At 32.3% G+C, this 24,292-nt stretch overlaps 1 protein-coding gene across 2 annotated transcripts in view; it reads right to left on the bottom strand.

The window, feature by feature from the left end:
- The window catches only part of LOC129744601 (gamma-aminobutyric acid receptor alpha-like), a 214,538-nt gene that overhangs the window by 47,032 nt on the left and 143,214 nt on the right, over window positions 1-24,292 (bottom strand). For both annotated transcript variants that reach the window (XM_055737216.1, XM_055737217.1), the window contains exon 6: window positions 10,562-10,644. In XM_055737216.1, the coding sequence (XP_055593191.1) occupies window positions 10,562-10,644 (83 nt within the window). The remainder of the gene's footprint in view (window positions 1-10,561; window positions 10,645-24,292) is intronic.

The following is a 24,292-nucleotide window of genomic DNA, read 5'->3' as shown; positions in this document are numbered from 1 at the left end:
ACAATTCCTACAGTTTTATAATTTTGTCAGTTTCATCAGTTCAATGATTCAGCGGCTTTCACAATTTCGAAAACATGGATTATTTTTTAATTTCTTCTTTGACCATGTTTTTTCAATTTTATCAAATTTGACACTTCTGGACAATTTTTACATTTTTTAAAAATTTTGAAAGTTATATTAATTTTATTGTTTTCATAAGCTTTACAATTTTGGCTATTTTGTTATTTTTTTCGGAATTTGAATGGAGCATATTTTTTCCTGAGTTTTTCTGTATGATAAATTTCGGTAATTTGTTGAATATTGACAATTCTGCTAATTTTGTCATTTTGAATATTTTACTGAGTTAAGTTAGTTTGCATCATTTTTGTTATATTTTTTTGTAATCAATTTTGTTTTTTGAAATTTGTGTTATTTTTAATAAATGTCATATTTTTCATTTCTTAAACAAAAACTTGGTTAGTTTGACATTTTGTTGTTTTTCAAACTATGTTAATTTGTAATTTTCGTTTTATATTAATCTTTTCTGATAATTTTGCAATTTCTCAATTTTAAAATTTTCTTCTGCTTCAACCGCATTTTAGCAGTTTCTGATATTTAAGAATTTAGTTCTGTAAATTTTGTCAATTATAACGTTTATAATTTTGAAAATTTTGAATTTCATATTTTTAAAATCAGGAATTTTTTTTCAACTTGGTCAATTTAGTTATTTTGGAAAGTTTGTCAGTTCTGCTTTTTGTCTGATATTTCTATTTTCAAAATTACGACAATTTTTTCTATTTGGGTAATTTTTCCAGGTTTCATTTAAGGTTACAAATTAAATAAATGTTGTCAAATGTACAGTACCGTTCATAATTGTATAGAAATTGGAAGCAAGTGCACTGTCACTTCGACTTTGAACTTCCATTTCTTCATATCTCAACAATCACTGTGCAAAATTTTAATAAAAAAAATTAGCGTAGTTTCAGAGATATTGCAGTTTGAATGAAAAAAGTCCAAAAAGTCCGATTTTCGTAGAATTACTGTTTCTCAGGCCACACAAACTCCAGAAAGCTCAAATTTTGTGTTATAATAGTGTGATAGTTGATCTATCTAACGCAAAAAATTTGATCAAAAAATATCATCAGAGTGAAAAGTTATGGAAGTTCAAAGTCGAAGTGACAGTGCGCGTGCTTCCAATTTCTATACAATTATGAACGGTACTGTATATGATTTGTCATTATCGTCTTTTTGTTTTAATTTATGAATTTTTCTGTTTTGGCTTTCGTTTTTGTTAATTCTGTTCCTGTATTAAATTTTATGAATTCTGTCAATTTAAGTTGTATGATCAATTTTGCCCATTTTCTCTTCAATTGTTCATTTTGTAAATTTTGACAAATTTCTAATTTTTGTCAATGTTGACAATTTTCAGTTTCAACAATTTTGAAATTTTTCAACACATTTGAATGTTTGTCAGTTTGAATAGTTTGTAACAATTTATGGATTTTTTTAACAATTTAACAATTAACATTTTTTTTTATTTAAATTTGGAGAACTAAGATTGTTCTGACAGTCCTGAAAATTAAGTTTATTATGACCTTAAAAAAAATGAATTGAAAATTCTGTAAACTTGCCAGCATTTCCAATTTTGGCTATTTTATCAATCAAGTTTTCAATTTTGTCAATGTAGGCAATTTTAAATTTTATCAACTTCGTGATGCTTTGTCAATTTATCAGTTGTGAGAAATTCTAATATTCACGTGTGTATTTTCTGTCACGCTTGACAGTTATAGGGGAGATGAGGGCATAACGAGCACCCAGGGCATAATAAGCACTACTCTTTTCTACGAAAGTACGTATTTTCTTAAATAAATTTTCATGAGGATTTGTTTCGTACTTCCTATAGTATTAATTTTTCACAAAAAAAGGAATCTCCTTATCATCTTTACAGAGATATTTAAAAAAAACTAGCTTGGTACTCAAGTTACGAAAATATTATAATTTTTGAGCACCACGAAATAAGCTCTTATGATCTTAAAATAACCTTGATCTAGAATGTACGCACTGCAACATGATGTACACATTGTTTCTCAATTTTTACCATCATAAAATTTTTGATTTTTCACATTTATCAATTTTAAAACATGTTTTTACTTAAATTTGTTGACTAGGGGCATATAGAGCACCATATTATCGAGGCATAATGAGCATCTACTGCCGTAGAATCTAGCAGCGAATTAAAATTGATTTATAGCGCCACACCTTGACTAGTTTTCATCCGACGATTTAGCCTATTGGTAAGGTGTCGGAGAGGTAATCAAAAGACTAGCGTTAGATTTCTGTTCGAGGTGATTTTTTTGCATTTACAATTCATGATCGATTTTTTTATTGTTGCATTATACGGCTAGTAGCATCATCCTCCGAACAAAGAACATAATGTATGAGCGTGCGTGAATTGTTTGTATTCTACAAACAGACCTAGATTATTTTGTTATTGCTTTTTTTGATGAATCTACGACTCACCTGACTTCATCGAATTGAATTCGCTGCAAGATTCCCCGGCAGAAAACGCACATCTTGCCCTGATTAATGGTACTCATACTGCCTCAGGGGGGGTTCTCATTATGCCTCCACAGTGGCTGGTTTTCAGCTTTTGGCAAGAATTTTTAAAAGGCATTTTTTAACGTTTTCATCTTGTTTTTCACGTTTCAGCCCATTGGGGAATAGGCTTTTCAAGTGTCTGAACACGAAACAATAATGTAACCTCATATTATAGCTATTTTCTATGGTTAAATAACCGTTTTCCTTAAGGTGGCCATTATGCCCCCATCTCCCCTAACGATTTGATTTTTTTAATAAATTTTGAATTTTGTGTCGAACTTTACTCTTTATTCTGATCAAGCTCATTAAACTGAGAAACTTAGTTTCAAAACCGTTGCAACGCGTTGGAGCAAAAAGCATATGCAATTTCCAAGTAAGAAAAACAAGAATTGATTTCTGGTGCATAACTTAGAACAAGGGGCGTGTGGGAGGTATCATTCATTGTGTACAACAGACCTTGAGAAAGTGCTTATCCCACGAACAACAACAGCTGGAAGAAAAGTTCCGAAGAAAATAATAACGTGTATAGGTAGAAAGTCAAAACAGATTTGGTTGTCCAGCAACTGACGGAAGCCAATACTTTTTATTGTCCGGATGATAGCAACATCTTTTCCCAGAAGTTGTTCGGTTTTGTTGTCTACTTTTCTTCCTTCAGGGAAAAGCTCCAGAAAAATTCTAATTTTATTTCTCCAAAAAAGTGCGTTGTAAAGTGGGTGAAAAAAATGAAGGCTGTTAAATTGAGATGGAAATTGAAATTTGTCATGTCGATGTCGGAAAGCCCTAACCGAGGTTGACACCCTGCAAAAGTGGACATAAATATTAAACACTTCCCATTCGGTAGGTTGATCGCCTAACATCGAACGAAGGTGCCTTAATAGTAAAAGGACAAAATACCTACCATAATCGCTTCCAAGGATGGGTTACAGGTTGTAAGTGGCAATAGTCATAACTCTTTTTTGACCCTTCTACATATTTCTTCGGAGGATAAAAACTCCCCAAAAACAACCAGCCAACGTTCCTGGAGGATGTTATATGAAAATATACAAGTATCTTATAGTTATGTATGAAGAACGGCTCGCTTCGTAGACATGGAAAAACTCCATTCCATATTAAACGAAGTGGAGTGTCGGGAAGGGTCAAGGTATAGGAAAGTTTTGCGACAAATGAAGATGTGATCTGGTTGACTGGTTCAATTTATGTAGTTTACAGGAAGATGCTATCGGGAGGAAGCTGTTTCGACAACGGCATTCGAATGTCATATCGGTACATTTTAAGTTTGTTTGTCGAGCATGTTTTGAGGCATTGTTGGAAGTTTTTGGTAAATTTTGAAGTTCTAGACCGTTATTAGTTGTAGTGGGAGTGTTTCTTTGAATGAGTCATGCATATGATGATTGGTAGTGATTTTCGGGACAGGACTTTTGACTTCACGTTTTGAAAGTGGGAGGAGTCTTTCAATACAATAAATCATCTCTGGATGCCAAAACCTTCTTCTCTATAAAATTTCATGAAAAGTACTTGAATATATTTGATTTGAGTCGCTTGAATACAATGAGCAGAGGAGAATGGAGATACTTGATCCCCTTTTCTTATTTTCATCATATCTTTTTGGGAAAATTTAGTAACACGCCGTCTTTTGCATTTTCTGATAACGTTTCATTTCCAGTTTATATGCTCCAAAAGTTGGAACGATACATAAACTCGTAGATCAACTAGAAGCATTTTCGTTAGACTAAAAACGTTGTGATATTTTTTAAGTTATAGGAGACTTGATCCTTCACTAAAGGAGACTTGATCAGGGTGGTCTTACCCTAGGGCCTAGTGACTATTTCCGGTGACTATTTTTTGCCATATTTGTTCTCAATTCACAATTTGTGAGTATCAGACAAAGAGAATTCTAAAAGTTTGTATTCTACCCTAGAGTTATTGCATACTTTAAGGCGCAATTTGCAAGTTTTAAGATAAATACAGTATTTTCAGTCTTTTTAGGCGAATAATTACTTCTTAAACATTAGTTATTGAACAGATATTATTAATTTCATGATAACCAATGATCACGATCCATTCAGAAAAAAATATATCTATTTGGGCTCTAGGGATCAATTATACCTATTAATTACCTATCATTATTTTTGTAAAACTTCTTCTTTAAAAAAAGAGAGTTTACTATTGCTTTGAAAATATGGCATTAAGAAGATCATTTCATACTTTAGCGATTGACATATTGAAATAAATATTTCTTATAACTTTTTCATGTGAGAAACATTTTAAAGTGATAAAAAAAGATCTTCAAATCACATTTTGTTAAATTTTTCAAGCAATGTTCAATAATTCGAAAAATAAAATTTTAAAAATTTGTTGAGATAACAGCATTGTTGTTTTGTTCTATTTGACACATTTTTCGAGAACATTTGTTATTTGTAAGACATTCCTGTTTCGAGATATAGCGAAGGAACCAAGTATTCCTTCCCTTTCCTTCATTCTCCCCTACAAAATGAATAAATTGAGTTACTCCATGCGATCCTCCCATTAAAAAAAGGATGTCAATGTAAAACATCATTTTGTTATGTCAAAACTCATTTGTACGTTAAATTTCTTGAAAATCAGTTTCTGATACTTTCTCATTTGTTACTACGATTTTTTGGTTCATATTGTATGAGTTTATGAATGAAGTTAGGGAAAATAGGGGGAAATGAGACATTTCTCGTCAACTCAGTGCTAAGCGGTGTTCTTCATTCGATTCAACAATAAGTTTTCCACCTGATTTAATGTTTTATTTATCTGTTAAATTGCATTTTCGTTTGGTAAAATGTTTTTTTTTTCGAAGAAATTGAGAGAATTTAGGCTCTTCTCGTCAACTTCACGCTTAGCTGTGTAAATCACTTGATTAAGCAATAAGTTTTATACCCGTTTCAATGTTTTTTGCATCTGTTGAATTAAATTCTCGTTTGTAACTATGTATTTAAAAAAAAATGGATGAATTCAGCGAAAATCGGGGTGATTGAGGCTCTTCTCGTCAACTTTATGCTAAGCGGTGCACACATTCGATTCAACAATGAATTTTACACCTGTTTCAATCATTTTTGTTGTATTTTCTGATGCACTGTCATTTGTAATGATGATGTTTTTCAACTTATAGCTCGATTTTAGAGAAAATCGGGGTGATTGCGGCTATTCTCGTAAGCAGAGCACTAAGCGGTGTACACCACTCGATTAAGCGATACATTTTACACTAAATCACTTGGTTTTTGTATTGTTTGTGTGAATTGATCGATTGTTACAGTGAAATTTATGCAAAAATTTAAAAAAGCAAGAAGAAGTTGGAGATATTTAGCCGTTTCTATTCATTCTAGTGCAAAAAAGCGGCACGATTAGCTAGAGGATGAATAAATCTACCAAAAATAATCATTCATGATGAAAAATTTTTGGATTACACTTTGTTTGACTGCATTTCTTTGAAAAATTTCTAATGTTTAGGGGAAAAGGGACAAAATGAGCCATTTGTCGTAGTTGAAACAAAAATTGGAGTAAACCAATCGATTCAGCCGACATTTTTACATAAATATGTATGGTTTTTATGACTTTTTTGTTGACAGGTAGATTGCTACAATCGGAATTATAACTTTACATCCAAAAAAATAGGGGAAATCGGATAAAATGAGACGTTCATAGTCATTTTATCAAAAAGCGGTGTAGACCATTCGATTCTTTGTGTTTTTTTACATAAAGAATGGTTGTTTTTTATGCGAGACTTCCTTGCATGAATTGGGTCCCTTTTTTGGCTCGAAAATCCCCACTGTGCATCGCTTTCTCTTAATTATTGAATTAAAAATATATTTTAGAATGCCAACATTATGTTTTGGTTAAGCAATGTTTTCTTCACATTGAATTTTTTTTTGCAAAGTTTACGGTGGCTGGAATAACGTTTTAAAGCTTTGTAGAAATTAGGTATGTATAAACGTCTCTCAAAATTACACAGAATATTGTGTTTACTTTAAACTTTACATTATTTGTGAGGAATTGTATAAATATCTAATTTATTGATAAATTAACTAAAAGTCTTCCTAATAAACATTTCAAGATTGTAACGGGAAAAATCTCGGGTAATAATGAAGTAGAATAAAAAAACGAAGAAAAGGAAAAAAGCATAGCAAATCATTCCAATTTTTAGTTTTCTCGAGGTTTGCTGGGAATAAAATTAATGAAACCTGACAATCTGGAATATTTAAGATATAAGCATAAGTATAAGTGTGAATAATGCAAAATTATGTATTCCCTCTTTTTCAAATGATCAATTTTGGAAAAAAATGATGAAAAATTAAAAATAATATTACTATTGTTTTCCTAAATTTTGGTTGGGAAACAATGTAAGAACTTGTGCCTACTCTTTATTGAGTGTGTATCGTTTTCTGATTAAAGCCTAGTCCACACTAGGCAACATGAACTGCGATTTTTGTTATGAGACGAACTTTGTTGTCTGTTGTTGTTGTTGTTGTTGGAAACTTGAGACGGTCTCAGTGTCTCTCGAAGAAAATTGTTACGGATTGATGAGCTGCGGCTAGACCAGCCAAGGCAAGGTACTCTAAGAGTACGGAACATCAGGGCCGGCTGGCTACTGGGTAACCAAGGACTATACGGATAAAATACAAGAACCCGGAAAATTCATGTTTCTAGGTTTTTTTTTTTATTAAAGTTTTCTTGTGGCGTGTTTTCTGTGTGTATAAACAATGTTCTGTGTCTTGTGTGGCGTGTAATTGTTTCACTGTTTTTGTGGGTTTGCTGCAAGTGCTGTTGTGTCGCAAGTATTTCTTAAATTATTATTTTTGCAAGGTAAGAACACAACTTAGAGCTTAACAATGTACTACAAAGTTGATGTAAAAGGTATAATGAACAACTTTGTAGAAGAAACCATGCCTGTATCTTGCTTCTGTAAAAAGTTAGATTTCGGCGTCACTTTGCGGGAAAAATCGAACTAATTCAAGTATAGTCGAGTAGCTTTGTCGAAGACACCAATGAGCTACAACGAAACCTCTGGTCTGCAGTCAATTTTGACCGCAAAAGTGTAGTTCTTGGCCCACTGTGCGTCGTGGCTCCGGAAATCCAGTTCCGGAAGCAGGAGGGCCGTCAATGTATTGGCGTATTGACGGGGTGCCAAAACCGTCGGCGCCAGCGGGCGTTCCTGGACTCGGTCGTTGCAGGCGACTTTCTTCGTTGGCGTTTGATCGGCCTGTCCACGAGAGTGCCCCGTATCCGGACAGGCCGAGAAGGGAAGAATTTAGAGTTCCGCAGAACCCGAGGACGATGATGCTGGTCTTTTACGTTTATGCGCGAGACCACTAAGGCTCTGCGGGCCGATCCGTGTAGCAGTAGAACACTTATCTCTCGGGTGAAATCCTTGGATGTTGACGAACACTGTAAGGGAACCGACTTAACTCACGGACGCCTGATTTAGAAGAGAGCGATTTTTACGGAAGCAAGCTTCCTTTTCGCCTTCCATTATCTCTTTTTCTTTCCTCCTTTTCCTCCTCTGTGAAATGACAGCAGCCAGCAGTGAAATGTAGCCTACTGTGGTGCTATCTTGTTGTGATACAGACTGGACAAAGAACATGAATTTTCTAGAGCTAAATATACAAAACTACAAAATGAAAACAAAAATCAAACGACTTGTAACCAACCGGTTACAAATTGGGAGACGCTGAGACTGTCTCGAGACGAACCGTCTCCTAGTGTGGACAAGGCTTAACAGTGCTTCGCAGCGTTGCGAGATTGCAAACCGCTTGAATCCGTAGGTTTGACGAAAATCGGAAAATGTACTGATTTTGGCAAAATGAAACTTGATTACCTTTTTTATTTTGGTCGTCAGGTACAATTTTCGTTTATCCGCAGAATCCCTATAACTTTTTCGATAACCCGTAAAGAATCCGTAAGAAATGCTGAAACTCCGTTGATTTCGAACATCGATCCGTAGCTCTGTAGAAATGCTTAAAATCCGTAGATCTTGCAACGCTGGCGTGCCGATCGTTTTTCAATAATTATGTTTGGCCTGTTGCAAATCGACGCGTTATCGTTATCCAATAAAGTTTTTTTGCTACCTATAAAACTGCGTGTTTAAGTCCGTTCTTTCTCCGTTCGAAATTCCTTGATGATCTCCTATGAGCCTGAACGATCATCAAGTTTAAAAAAAATCGGCAATATCGTTTTTTCTTTTGATTTTCTATCTCAATTTCAGTTTTAAATTTGAAATTCGAATTGAAATTTTTCCTTGTATTCAAAAATTCTCATAGCTGAATAGCGAATTTTAATTAGTGATGCACTAAACATGTTTTTATGCTTTTAATCTTATCTTTTTTGCAGATTTTACAACAGAGATCTCAATCCATTAAGATTTGCAAGTCTTTTCAGTTCCATGTTTTTTCTGAGTTTTGGGAACTCGAGATCTTTGTTGACTAAATATGATTGATTCTGTATTTTGAAAATTTAATCTTCATTTTAAATTTGTGTTTTCAAATTAACCTTTTTTCGCATTTAGAAGAACTAATTCTCAAAAAAATCTGATTTTGATATTTGATTTGTTGAGAATCTTATTCACGATTCAAAATTGTAATCCACGTTATCGTTTTAATTTGAAATACTTGAATTATGAAATACAGTAGTTTTTCGATTTTATCATGTAAAAAAAAAGTTTCACCGAGATAATGGCGAAGCCGTGAATTTGGCGAAACTTAAAATCAAAGTGGAAAAATGTATTTTTATTGGTTTATTATAATGTCCTTAGTAGTGGATACAATTTCTATCACTTTATTTTAATCATTGAATGTATTTATCAAAGCTTACTAAACACAAAAGTTCGTTTTTTTTCAAATTATTCTTCTCTATAGCAATTTAAAGATTTTTGTTGCAGAGAAAGCAATTGAAATAACAATTTGATAGTGTTCAGCCAATAAAAGTGAATTATTTAATTTATATGGAAATTTAACAGTCGTTATCTCTAATGTTGATTTAAAAAAAAGATTTTAATTTTCTATGAAACTGCTGCAAATTCAATATTTTAATATTTTAATCACACCTTTGACTAACTGAAAAATTAATCCTATTTAACAAATATTTTGAAATTGGCGCAACTTAGACTTTTGAAGTGTATTTCTCGGGTTTTTCTTTATGATCAGATAATCCTTTCTTTTAAATATTTTCAGAAAAAAAATCTGAGTCCCTTTTACATATTTTAAGGCAGAACTACAAGAATTTCATCTTGATAAAAGAAATATATTCGGATGGGTGCTCAGTTGGGATTACCCATGGCTCGCTTTCAAATGAACGATTAGCAAATTCGCATAACCAACAAAAAATACTGGAGCGGCTAACCAATCACAAATAACAACACTAGCAACAGCTTGACGTTGGAATACTCATGTCGATTAAATATTACAAAAAATTTTAAAATTCAATTGACGATTTTAAACACTATACAGCTAAAGTAAACAATTCAATGACATTATTGAATGCTTATAAATACCATAATATAAACCATAAAACATTTTTAATTGTGGTTTAGAATAAATCTGATTAATGGTTTTAAATTTTTCTTTTGAACTCTTTGAACTGTATCTACATGTAGTTTGAACTGAATTCTTCTGTTTTATTTTTTTAAGTTTTGTTTGTTGGTCTGAAATCTTAATGCTACTTCTTCATTGTCATGAGGGGAATATTTATTCTGCTTTCAATGAAATGACCAACGATGAAATAAAAAAAAACATTTCAATACCTTTTTTTTAATTTTAGGTGCCCACCGATAAAATTGACCCGGACCAACCAACTTGAACTTGAAACTTTAAAACAACCTGTTTTTTCATTAACAATGTATATATTTTTTAATACCCATAGAAAATATATTTGGAGTAAATGAATGTAAATTTTTCAATGATATAAAATTTCGCTAAAATTCACTCATCGAGAAATGTCTTGCGAACCTTATGCTAATTATACTTACAGGATCCAAATTTAAGTGGGCACCGCTGGATGTCCATCGGGAAGTCCGCCAAATTCATCGGGCAGCCAGCTTTGATGGTTAGTCTGCAAGAAGAAGGAAGTGCCAGAAAGATGAAACGTTTCATTATTAGTTTCAGATTTTCCACCCAAATCCCCCACCCACCAAAAATCAGTATAAATGTCCTCCTGTCTATTACAGATCAGATAATAAAGACCCAAAAAAGCCAGCAGTCTCTCGTATGGATTTTCCTGGAAAAATCACTATCATATTTCCACTCCGTCGGATAGGCCTATCGGAAAACAAAATTAGCACGTCTCAGACAAGCGGACGTTGGACGTTGGATTAATTCTACCAATGACTGCTAGCTACTGTTTCGAAAACGAAGTTTCAAAAATTAAGGATCCAGAATGGAGTGTCCAGTGCGCTGATCTATGATGCTTCTGCGATACTTCTAGCATCCACATGGCGCTTAGGTCACACATCAAACGAATAATGAAGGGATAATTGCCAATTTGCAGTGTCTTATCGTTTGTGCCGCCAAAGTGAATAATGTATGGAGTTCCGCCGGAAGCTATCGAGATATAGAGCATGGCAATGTGTTTTCCACAGGACACCGGAAGCTGAACAGAGATTTCGGAAATAGAATCCACTACCTCGGTTGGCCGCCGCCCGCTGGAGAAAACGAAAATCCATCAATTATGTGTCGAGATTTGACAAATTATGGGACTCAACATGGGGGCTGGGGGGAGCTTGTTGTTCAATTTGCTTGATCGAATCCGGTTTCCTATACCTTCTATATGTAGGTAACGGAAGCCAGCGTCAAGTCAAATCGATGGGAACTTTTTTCAATGGCGATCGAAAAGTTTAAATTTGATTTGCCGGTATCTTTCTTCAATCTGTTTTCCATGTCCGACAACCGAAGCAGTAGGGACCGAAACCGGGAAATAAGTGTCAGTAAATTGGTTCTCATGGCCTTGTGCTGCAATCGGGTTGATAGTTCCATCTGTCAAAACCAGTGTTCGGCTTGAGCCAGAAAGTAGAAATTGAATTGTAGATTGAAAAGTTTGTTATTTACCTTTTCCATTAAACGCATTCGTGTTTTTTTGGTTTCCGAATGACATGATTTTTTGTTCAACAGTATTCAAATAGTTTCGGTTGATTGTCAAGGCTCCAACAAATTTAATTTTAAGGATAGAAGCTGCTAGCATCATTTTGAAATTAGATAACTTAGCTTATGTGGGTGTCACGTTACAAATTGAATCCAAAACAAACAATGAGTTGACCACATGGTGATTAGAACGGGTTCAGTTACAAACCGTAGTTGAAACTGACACTAACAGTACTAAAACCACTGATAAACTGATGTAATTCCCTAAGCAAACGAAAGAATATTTTATCGCCCAGAAATTTTGGGCGACATCTAGCTCATCATTCCCGAACCATAGGCTCCTGTGTGAGCATTTCCTATTCTACTAGCGCCATCACTATCAACGGTATAATCACTAACTATTGAAATGATAGTTGATGAAAAGGGAGCCCAGAGTTACATCAGCTTATCAGTGCTAAAACCACCGCAATCAGGCGTAAGTTTGCGAGCGTCATTGGCTGAATCTGTTGCAAGTTAGTGACAGATTAGCTGGCCACACCATGTAGCATTTGGCGGGGGTGGGATTCAGCCATAAACGGCTGCAACCAACACATCCTGTTGATTGTCACTGGACACGGTGTGTTTCGTAGAAGGACTTAAAGAAAAAAAATACAGTAACGCTAATTTTTGCATGGGCTGAAAGTAGAGCTTTTTCCGGTTCATTTTCACCAAAAATTAAAATATTCTGTCGGTGACCCCCCATACAAAATATTTTTTTGAAAATTTTCTATTTGAATTTTTAAAAAAATGAATATATTTTAGTATTTTATAATTTTACAGATGCTTATTATCTTAATTTTGACTTTCACTACTTTTAAATTAAACAAATAACTTAACGATGTCATCAAAAACTTTGAAAAACTTTTTTTTTATTTTAATTAGTAACAGAGCTGTTTAAACGAAAAAATATGCCAAAAAAGTATATTCTAATCCTTAAAATTCAATATTGGCTGGCAAATCCTGTCAGCAGTCTGAGAGAGTAAAAATAATGTGAAATTATTAGAATTATCTAGAATAATTTGAATCCATATATGAATCCATCTGAATCCATTGCTGTCATCTGTTATTAAAAAAAAAACTGAATGTTTAAGAAAATCAGTTAACACTAGGAAGCGCTATAACTTTTTTGTGAAAACACTTATTTATCGTGATGCGATCTAGAGTAGAAACGTTTGTCTTAACCGAAGCTTTTATGAATTTAGAAAATCAATATTCAAAAGTAAACGATCCATTAAAAACAATGTTTAAAGAGAATTTTTTTTTATACTTCTCCTGATTTAATTGTCTCAAAATTCTATCTGCACTTCAGACTCAAAGCAAATCGCTACAGCAGTTCAATCTAGTTTAATTTGTTACTGTCTTTTGATACAATGATCATGAAAAACCCGGGGTTTCCTTTAACCTATTCATTTAATCATTTTCCAAACAAATTTTTGTAACCCTGCTGTACTCTGTGATTCTTCCATTTTATTCAAGGAGCATTACTGTTAAGGTTAAATAATCAAAGCTTCTATGGTTTCCAAACCACTATATTATTTAAAAAAATTGAATTCCTTGTTTTAAATTGAATTTATGGTATTTTTTGGAAATAATTTTATTCAATGGATGAATCTAGTCTAAAACTCTGATAAATTTGAAATTTTTCCAAAAAATGCATTTCAAACTTTTTGTCGATCTGAAATTTACAAAAATCAACAGAATTGTTGTGAATTGCGAAAGTGAATTGCAAATGATCGATAGCAAGCTACACCCAAAATTCAGCCTCTGTGCCAATGGCGTGTAGTCAATTTCATAGCATCATTGGTACAAGAAGATAACGCGACCGGCACTGATTCGATTTGCGCCCACCGGCATTAACCTCCCAGCGTAACCGAATTGCGTATGTCTGAATGAAACAAAATAAAAACGTTTTCGCGTCCCTCCCAATCGCATCACAAGCCGAAGAAGGATGGAAATAAATACCGGCCAACACCAGGCAGCCAGCGAACCGAGCACTGTGCGTGTGAATGTAGCAAAAGCAACAACCAAAACATCCTTCTAATTCAATCAACCGGCAAACACGGCTAAGCTGTGCGTGTGTATGTAGCAAAAGCAACAACAAAAACATTCCTTCAATTTACCGGCAAACAACACCGGCCAAGCTGCCCGGCTTTAGCAGCTGTGTATATGTAGCGTGTGTATGTAATAGCAGGCAGTAAGCAAAGCACAGTTCTCATTCAATGGGTTTCCCGTTCCTTCACTCCCGTTCCCTTTCCCGTTTCCATCTTAAGACAAAGGAATGCATTGAAAGGAGGCCAAACGCCGGGAAGCCGCCGTTGTACGTTTTTTGTGATTGATCGGTAACAGAAAGCCTATGACAAATATACCTCGTCCTGCATGAAGCTTGAATAGTACACTGGTTAGAATGTCGGACTGGCAAGACGATTCAATTGGTGATGTGAGTTCGATTCTCACTACAGCGCTGTGGTTTTAATTTTTATTTTCTTGTTTCTGGGATGAATTATCCAATAGGAAGGAAATCCCATAAAATGTTTTTCTTGTTTCGCTTGAATGTAGTGGTCATCATTTTGATTGGGAGCCGAGTCCTTATGCCAGTTACGGTTTTTCAAACATACCGTCTTCGGCACAGTGCACATTTCAGAGCATTATCGGCACAGAGATGTGCTAAAAAGGCATTGGATTTTTGCAACCTCTTCTATGGGTGTAGCCTGCAGCGCGTAAGACTCATCATATTTTGTTCATCCATTTCCTTTTTTAGTTTTTCTACTCTACAAGAAGTTTTTCTTTATTATTAAATAGAACCTTAATGAAGCATTGATGTTACAGTAAAGCAATCATTACCCTTTTTATTTTATACCAATTATGGCCAAATTATAGAAATAATATTTGAATAAACAATAGAACCCATAAAACAAAACAAAAATAAAACGCATAAATCTGGTCTAAAGCCGTCGATAAAATTAAAATTTCTCTTAAAAAAATCGTTTTTCATCGTTTTGTTGATCATGAATTCCAAAATATCATCAATACTTCAATTTTTTAGCAAAAATGAAGTTCAAATGATTGATAGAAAATTTATTCACTTAAATATGAGAAAAATAAATTTAAAATAAATGTTATGTAGCAAAAAAAAACGGATTTCAGTGCAAGTACTTTAACTATTAACTAAATTTTATATTTTAAATTTAATAAAAAACTGGTCTGCTAGGAAATGTCTAAAATTAAACTAAGATAAACAAAGTTCAAAAATGCCATAAAAGAGTGGTGTCATCAAAATTTTTATTTATGTTTTCTAAAGGACGTATCCATATGCACCAGAGCCTGCATATGGTGGAACTATTTCAAAGAACAATTTTTAAAAGAAAAGATTTTAAATAATTTGTGGGAAACAAATCAAATGGTGTTGAATTGTTCTTATTCCTGTATCATTTTTTTAACTAGAATAAGTTCTCCAAGATATACACATACGAATATAAATTCAAGTTACATTTAAATAACACCAATTATAACAATGATATCACAAATAAAAAATTTAAAAAAAAATGTTTATTTAAAAATGAGTTTTCAGAAAATATAAATCACTTATCTTTCCAGGCGTTGAAATTTTTGATTTTTTTCAGTATGACAAAAACTTGAATAAAAATAAAAAAAATAAATTTTCAATGAAAAAAGTTACTATTCCATTGCACTGGAATAATTTTACAGATACATTTTTTTAAATATGGACAACAAATCTTCAAAAAAACAAAACGTATGGGGACTCACCGACCAAATATTTTAGTTTTGCCTGAAAATGATTCAAAAAAGGCTAAATTTTCCATTTCTGAAAAAATTAGAGTTACTGTATTTTTTCTTTTAAACATCTTCTATAAACACACCGTGTGGAAATAGAAACCGTTGTGGTTGTTTCGGGAAAACGCCACCGACCAGGTGAATCCATCACCCGGCAGATTTATGGCTGCTTGGTCATTTGGCGGAGGGAAGCAATAAAAGATTTCTGGAATTGATCAAACATCCGCAGATATTCAACGTAGGTTTATATAAATATTCTACACATCTTGAAGGGTTTCATATTTCGTTCGAAATTGACGTTTCTTTCCATGGCGACCGTCAAAATTGTTTTGACGTCTTTAGGCGAAGTTAAGCCAAGATTTCAGATAAGCACCGTCCAGATGCTTTAAAATGTCTTTTTTTGAAGGAAAACATTAAACATGACAAAAATGACATAAATGACAAAAATGACAAAAATGACAAAAATGACAAAAATGACAAAAATGACAAAAATGACAAAAATGACAAAAATGACAAAAATGACAAAAATGACAAAAATGACAAAAATGACAAAAATGACAAAAATGACAAAAATGACAAAAATGACAAAAATGACAAAAATGACAAAAATGAAATCAATACTGATGTTATGAAATCGCTTGGTACATCTTTGTACCTGAAAATGATCACATTTTCATATGTGATGAAAGAAATTAGAGAAACATGAACTATCAAAGAACGAAAGAACATAAGCCGTAAATATCATGAAAATTTCGAAAAAGATACAACGGCTCACCGACAGGACTTGAACCTGCAATCTCCGCTTCGGTACAACGGCGCGTTAGCCAATTCCACAACGGTGAACGTTGTGCCGTTGTACCGAAGCGGAGATTGCAGGTTCAAGTCCTGTCGGTGAGCCGTTGTATCTTTTTCGAAATTTTCATGATATTTACGGCTTATGTTCTTTCGTTCTTTGATAGTTCATGTTTCTCTAATTTCTTTCATCACATATGAAAATGAGACAAAAATGACAAAAATGACAAAAAATTACAAAAATGACAAAAATGACAAAAATGACAAAAAAGACAAAAAAGACAAAAATTACAAAAATGACAAAAATGACAAAAATGACAAAAATGACAAAAATGACAAAAATGACAAAAATGACAAAAATGACAAAAATGACAAAAATGACAAAAATGACAAAAATGACAAAAATGACAAAAATGACAAAAATGACAAAAATGACAAAAATGACAAAAATGACAAAAATGACAAAAATGACAAAAATGACAAAAATGACAAAAATGACAAAAATGACAAAAATGACAAAAATGACAAAAATGACAAAAATGACAAAAATGACAAAAATGACAAAAATGACAAAAATGACAAAAATGACAAAAATGACAAAAATGACAAAAATGACAAAAATGACAAAAATGACAAAAATGACAAAAATGACAAAAATGACAAAAATGACAAAAATGACAAAAATGACAAAAATGACAAAAATGACAAAAATGACAAAAATGACAAAAATGACAAAAATGACAAAAATCACAAAAATCACAAAAATCACAAAAATCACAAAAATCACAAAAATGACAAAAATGACAAAAATGAAATCAATACTGATGTTATGAAATCGCTTGGTACATCTTTGTACCTGAAAATGATCACATTTTCATATGTGATGAAAGAAATTAGAGAAACATGAACTATCAAAGAACGAAAGAACATAAGCCGTAAATATCATGAAAATTTCGAAAAAGATACAACGGCTCACCGACAGGACTTGAACCTGCAATCTCCGCTTCGGTACAACGGCGCGTTAGCCAATTCCACAACGGTGAACGTTGTGCCGTTGTACCGAAGCGGAGATTGCAGGTTCAAGTCCTGTCGGTGAGCCGTTGTATCTTTTTCGAAATTTTCATGATATTTACGGCTTATGTTCTTTCGTTCTTTGATAGTTCATGTTTCTCTAATTTCTTTCATCACATATGAAAATGAGACAAAAATGACAAAAATGACAAAAAATTACAAAAATGACAAAAATGACAAAAATGACAAAAAAGACAAAAAAGACAAAAATTACAAAAATGACAAAAATGACAAAAATGACAAAAATGACAAAAATGACAAAAATGACAAAAATGACAAAAATGACAAAAATGACAAAAATGACAAAAATGACAAAAATGACAAAAATGACAAAAATGACAAAAATGACAAAAATGACAAAAATGACAAAAATGACAAAAATGACAAAAATGACAAAAATGACAAAAATGACAAAAATGACAAAAATGACAAAAATGACAAAAATGACAAAAATGACAAAAATGACAAAAATGACAAAAATGACAAAAATGACAAAAATGACAAAAATGACAAAAATGACAAAAATGACAAAAATGACAAAAATGACAAAAATGACAAAAATGACAAAAATGACAAAAATGACAAAAATGACAAAAATGACAAAAATGACAAAAATGACAAAAATGACAAAAATGACAAAAATGACAAAAATGACAAAAATGACAAAAATGACAAAAATGACAAAAATGACAAAAATGACAAAAATGACAAAAATGACAAAAATGACAAAAATGACAAAAATGACAAAAATGACAAAAATGACAAAAATGACAAAAATGACAAAAATGACAAAAATGACAAAAATGACAAAAATGACAAAAATGACAAAAATGACAAAAATGACAAAAATGACAAAAATGACAAAAATGACAAAAATGACAAAAATGACAAAAATGACAAAAGTGACAAAAATGACAAAAATGACAAAAATGACAAAAATGACAAAAATGACAAAAATGACAAAAATCACAAAAATCACAAAAATCACAAAAATCACAAAAATCACAAAAATGACAAAAATGACAAAAATCACAAAAATGACAAAAATGACAAAAATGACAAAAATGACAAAAATGACAAAAATGACAAAAATGACAAAAATGACAAAAATGACAAAAATGACAAAAATGACAAAAATGACAAAAATGACAAAAATGACAAAAATGACAAAAATGACAAAAATGACAAAAATGACAAAAATGACAAAAATGACAAAAATGACAAAAATGACAAAAATGACAAAAATGACAAAAATGACAAAAATGACAAAAATGACAAAAATGACAAAAATGACAAAAATGACAAAAATGACAAAAATGACAAAAATGACAAAAATGACAAAAATGACAAAAATGACAAAAATGACAAAAATGACAAAAATGACAAAAATGACAAAAATGACAAAAATGACAAAAATGACAAAAATTACAAAAATTACAAAAATTACAAAAAATACAAAAAATACAAAAATTACAAAAATGACAAAAATTACAAAAATGACAAACAATTTACAAATCATATTGACAACATTGATGATACTGACAATACTGTTCAAATTGATAATACTGTCAAAATTGAGAAAACTGATAATAATGTTAAAATCACTTAAAGTAGTTTTTCGATTCTATCACGGGCAAAATAATTTCAATGTGGATTTGGCGAAACTAAATATTAATGTAGATAAAAGTATTTTTAGTGTCTTTAATCAATAAATTATAATGTTTTCAGTAGTTGAAACGTTTTGTATAAAAAAATGTTGATAATAAGATGTAATTAACAAAGATTACTAAACACAAAGGATCGATTTTAGTACAAATTATTCTTCTATATAGAAATTTTAAGATTTTTTCTTGAAATAAAACCATGTTGAATATCCATTTGATAAATTAAAGTGAATTATTTAATTTTTTTTTTAATTTAACTGTCGTTATCTCTTAAGACGATTTTGAAAAAGAGTTCAATGAAAAATGCATCAAAATATTTCTTTGCAAATTTCAATATTTTTATCTTCACACCTTTGAATTACTTAAAAGTTTACTTTGACTTTTAAAGTGTGTTTGTTGAAATTTGCTTTATGGGCAGATAATTCTTTGTTTTTCATTTGAAGAAAAAAAAAAGAAATCTTAGTAAGGCAAAGCTAGCAGAATTTCATTTTGATCTTCCAAAATTATCCATTCAGATAATGTTAAAGGCTATCCAATCAGAATAGCGCACACCACCCTTTCAAATAAACAAATTTTTACAAAGAAATCAGAGACATTTATCTCTTTTCAAAAACGCTTAAATTCGCCCACATCTTTATAGGATTTGCATAACCAAAAAAGTTTACTTTTTAAGAGCGGCTAACCACACACAAATAACAACACTTCATAAGCGTGACGTTAAAATACTTATGTCGATTATTACAAGTGTTCTTAAAATCCAAATGACGATTTTACACAATATAAAGCTAAAATATATATAAAAAAATATCATGAACAAAGAAGCTCTACGCTTTTGAAAAAAAATTAAGGTCCTGGAAATGGTTTCGGAATGATTTCTAAAAAAGCGTGACAAAATTGAAACAATAACCGTGATAAAATCGAGCGTGAATTTGGCGGGTATTGATCAAATCTAACGGTGATAAAATAAAAAAAAACTACTGTAATTATCAAAATTAATGACAACACAAAAAAAATGTATATGAGAACATATCATTCGCTTTTGCTAACTTTCCAGAGTTCAAATATTGAAGACATACTTGATAAAGCTGATATTAAAATTCGGCTGGTTAGTGTCAAAGATTGTCAACTCGGTCTTATGGCCATTAGATCTATCGACCTTTCGGCCTAGCATCCTAACAGACAGAACGACCTTTCGGCCTTACAGTATTTGTTTTAACAACCAGTCTTTTTTCGGATCACCAATTCGCTCTAGCGTCCATTCGGCCTAACAATCATTTGTCTTCATGTTCGTTTGGCCTATTGCCCATTCGGCCTAATGATTTTTCGTTATAGCATCCATTCGGTCCGAAGACTATTCGGTCGAATCGTTTTCGGACAATTAACTTTGGGACATTTAACGAAATGGTTGAGATTTTTTGAAATCCGACCTAGAAACTTCAGCCCCTTTCATAAAACAACTAACTTCATCTGACATTGCAAAATATTCGTGAAATGCATATTGGAATAGTTAAAGTATCGAACATCAATTTCGTCTGATGTTTTGCAAATCATGAGTGACTCGGTGTCTATCTTCATTAGATTGCGATGCGATGATAGTAAGCTAGTAAGAAGTAGAAAAAAGTGTAACTCAATGACAGTGCTCCTCTTGGTTCACATGGCTTTTACAAAAATGAGAATTCCTCTGACCTCCCTACATTTAAGGTTTTTCCCATGAATGTTTCTCATCATTAATCGAATCATTTCCCGCTATTTCCGGTTGAGTCTACCAATTTCCCATGAGTCCAAATCAAACCTTACAGTCAACGAACTTTTTGCACTTTTTTACTCGTAGGTCAACAACACAGTGTGGTTGTCACACGTTCAAGGGTCCTTTCATTCAGCTGTCAATCAAAAAACGGTTAACCACAGATGGAACGAAAACAGAAAACGGGAGAAGACAACCAGAACAAATCACATTTAGTGCTAAGTAGATTGTGTCGGCTGTAATGCAATATGCTTGGCTTCCACTTTGAGCGAGAACCATCTTCAACGACATCATATTTCTTATGCGAGCAACTTGTTTTCCCAAGATTTACTGCTAGATTTCTCGGACAATATTGACACTCATCAACGGAAGACTCTCGCAATTATTTTTGCAGCATGAATCAAAGAAACTTGTCGCTGAGTAAGTTTGGCTCTAGTGAATCAATAAAACAAGAAACTCATTTCGTCCGAAGGTCATAAACAATTGTGTCAACTGCTTCTTATGGAATGATATAGCAAAAAACTAAAAACAGAGAGACAGATACGGAAAAAAGGAATCACAGAAATATGATGACAACAATCGGCTCAAGGCTATTTGGGCATGAATTGGTACGGGGGAGAAAAAGTCACTCCACAGTCCTGTCTCATCAATAACTGACCATTGACGCTTTCCCATTGAAGCTTTTCGAATCTCGTTCGGATATTACACCCATCCAAACGAAAAAAAAATCAACAAGCGGTGGTTCATTTTGTTAATCCTTTGTTTTCGACCCAAATCCACCCGGGGATCACTCGGGAGTCGGAAGTATTTGGGGGGAGCAGTTTGATAAATGTCCTCTTCGGCCATAAACGGCACCGTCAATATTTCCAGCTTCCTACCATACATAGTGTGGCGGATATCTGTGGGTTTACCGAAATGGGATTTTATAGGACATGGAAACAAACCTGTCAAATATATGAGGCTAAGTATGTGTGGGCGGCGGAAAACACTTTCGAAAGCATTAAATGTACTATCCAGTTGAAAGCTTTTTCGCCCATTTTTTCTTCTCTCTACGTTGCTCTGCCAGCTCTGTGAAAGTTTGATGCAATCAAATTGAATGACCTTTGTAGGTTGAGATCATTGGACTTTCTGGTTTTCATGTTTCAGGTACGATTAAAGGGATTTTTAGTTGAGGAAGGTTACTACAACATTACCAGAGTTAAATTTTTTTAACCCTCATCCGTATTAGAGTGTCAATTTGACACTATTGCAAGTTTGAATGCTTGTAACTTTTTTCAGAAGCTTCAAAAATCAAAAATTTCTTCGGGGACCCTAAATGAATTCAATAGTTTTTTAATATTGCATCTTTACTTTTTTTTTTATGGACGAACCCTGGAAGCCTGGACAAAAAAACAACCTTTTCCGACATAGAGCGTCAATTTGACACTCCAAAATTGAAATCTATTTACGTCGTTTGAATTATAATTAATTTCATATAAAACTTATATCAAGAGAAACCTTGTAATGTCAAAAAATATGTCTAGAACATTATAATATATACCTAAAGTTACTAGTTTTCTCGTTATTCAGCATGAAAGAAAAAAAAAATCGAAAAAACATGCCTCAGGAAAACTGCTGTAATTCATATATTACACGTCCAAAAAAATATTTGCTTTATGCATATGAAAGCTGAAGTTAATGTCTACATCATGAAGCCAAGGAATATTTTTTTTAAATTTTATTTTAATGAAAGGGTCACAAAAAGTTCAAAAAAGTGGTCCGAAAAACCTACTTTTCATTCAATTGCTAGTAAAAACTGTTTGATCTATGGTAGAGTTTTTCAAAAAATATGACTACAAATTACAACTATTCTAACATTTTGATGTCTTTATATTTTTGATTTAACTAAAATTGAATTTACTGGAATTTTTCAAAGTTGACTAAATTTTGTAGTCATATTTTTATTAATAACTTTACCACCCCTCAAACAGTCTTTACAAGCAATCGAATGAAAAGTAGGTTTTTCAGACCACTTTTTTCAACTTTTTGTGACCCTTTCATTTAAATTTTTTTTAAAAAAATATTTCTTGACTTTATTATGTAGACCAGTGGTTTTCAAAGTGGTCCCTACCGCCCCCTTGGGGGCGCTTAGAGTTTCTAGGGGGGTGGTGAGTTTAGTTTTGAAATTTGGTGGGCGTTGGAAGGGCTCAGGGGGGCGGTGAGGTCGTAATTCACATTTTCACAAATCATGAAACAACCTTGATTTGAAATAACAATGAGTAAGTTCGACGCCAATCAATGAAATTACGTTACAGAACTAAACATCAGGTTCAAAACTAAAATATATATTATTTTACAGAGTTGTAAGCAAATTTGTTCCAGTATCTCAATTTTCAATTTTTTGTTCAATGTATATCAAAGACATGTTGGTCTTTGTTTGTAAGATTATTTTGGGTTGTGCTTAAAAGGATTAATTTTAGGTGGCTTGATTTTAAATAGTTTTGAGAATCTTTGATTATCTTTACAAATTATGGTCCCAAAAATCTGCTTAGCAGAAAAAAACCTTCAAAAAAATCTGTTTAAAAAGGCTACCTCAGTGATTTGGAAAGAAAATATAAAAGATTTTTTTAGTTAAGAGAATTTTATTTTAAGTTCGGATTTTTTTTCAATCTATTTAAAAAAATCAATTGCGTCATTTGCCATGGATAAATTTTTAATCCATTCCGATATCACTTACATTGCTGGAATTCAGTTTTTAGAATCTCATTTAAACTGTAAGATTCATGAATGGTGCATAACTTTGAACAGGATTTAAATAGATATTAAGAAATAATACTATTTTTCACGTTTTTTATTGGCTAGTCAGTAATTAGTTTTTTACCATTAATGCAATGAATGGTCAATATAGAATAATGGTAACCAAAATTTGGGATTTATGATTTTATCTCAAAACAAAGTAATCAATCAATTTTAGTAATTATACAGGAAGTTTTACATAGAATTAAGTGTTTACTGGAGGTTTGAAGTAATGTGAGGCCCTTGGAGCCAAAAAGATATAAGTGCATGAAAGCGAATTTCGAGAAAACATGTTATGTTCTGTCATTTTCCATATATTTTTCAAAAATTTGTATTTTGTTTCCGAACGAAATAATATGTAAACAAAATTCTAAAAATCTGAATAATCACGATATAAATTTTGAAATACGCAGAATCGTAAGACATTATTAAATCAAAATCGATCATTTTTTACATTTATAATACCCCTCTTTTAACTCTCAAGGCCTCACATAAATTTGAATGAATTTTGAGTTGTTTAGTCTTACAACAACATAAAGCCAGAAGTTTGTTTTAAATATATCTTTATTCGTACCAATTCATCATTACATTTATAATACACTAGCTGACCCGGTGTGCTTTGCTACACCTTCCAAAATCAAATGATATTTTCAAAAATTATTCAAATTTTTCTGTTTTATTGGCATTATAACATAATTCATAAGCAACCGCTATAAAATGAGAGCTGCAGCTGGAGTTTCGAATTG

The sequence above is a fragment of the Uranotaenia lowii genome, chromosome 2 (assembly GCF_029784155.1).
Source record: "Uranotaenia lowii strain MFRU-FL chromosome 2, ASM2978415v1, whole genome shotgun sequence".
NCBI lineage: Eukaryota > Metazoa > Arthropoda > Insecta > Diptera > Culicidae > Uranotaenia > Uranotaenia lowii.
The sequence above is the reverse complement of the archived record's forward strand: the minus strand, read 5'-3'. Positions and strand labels throughout refer to the sequence as shown.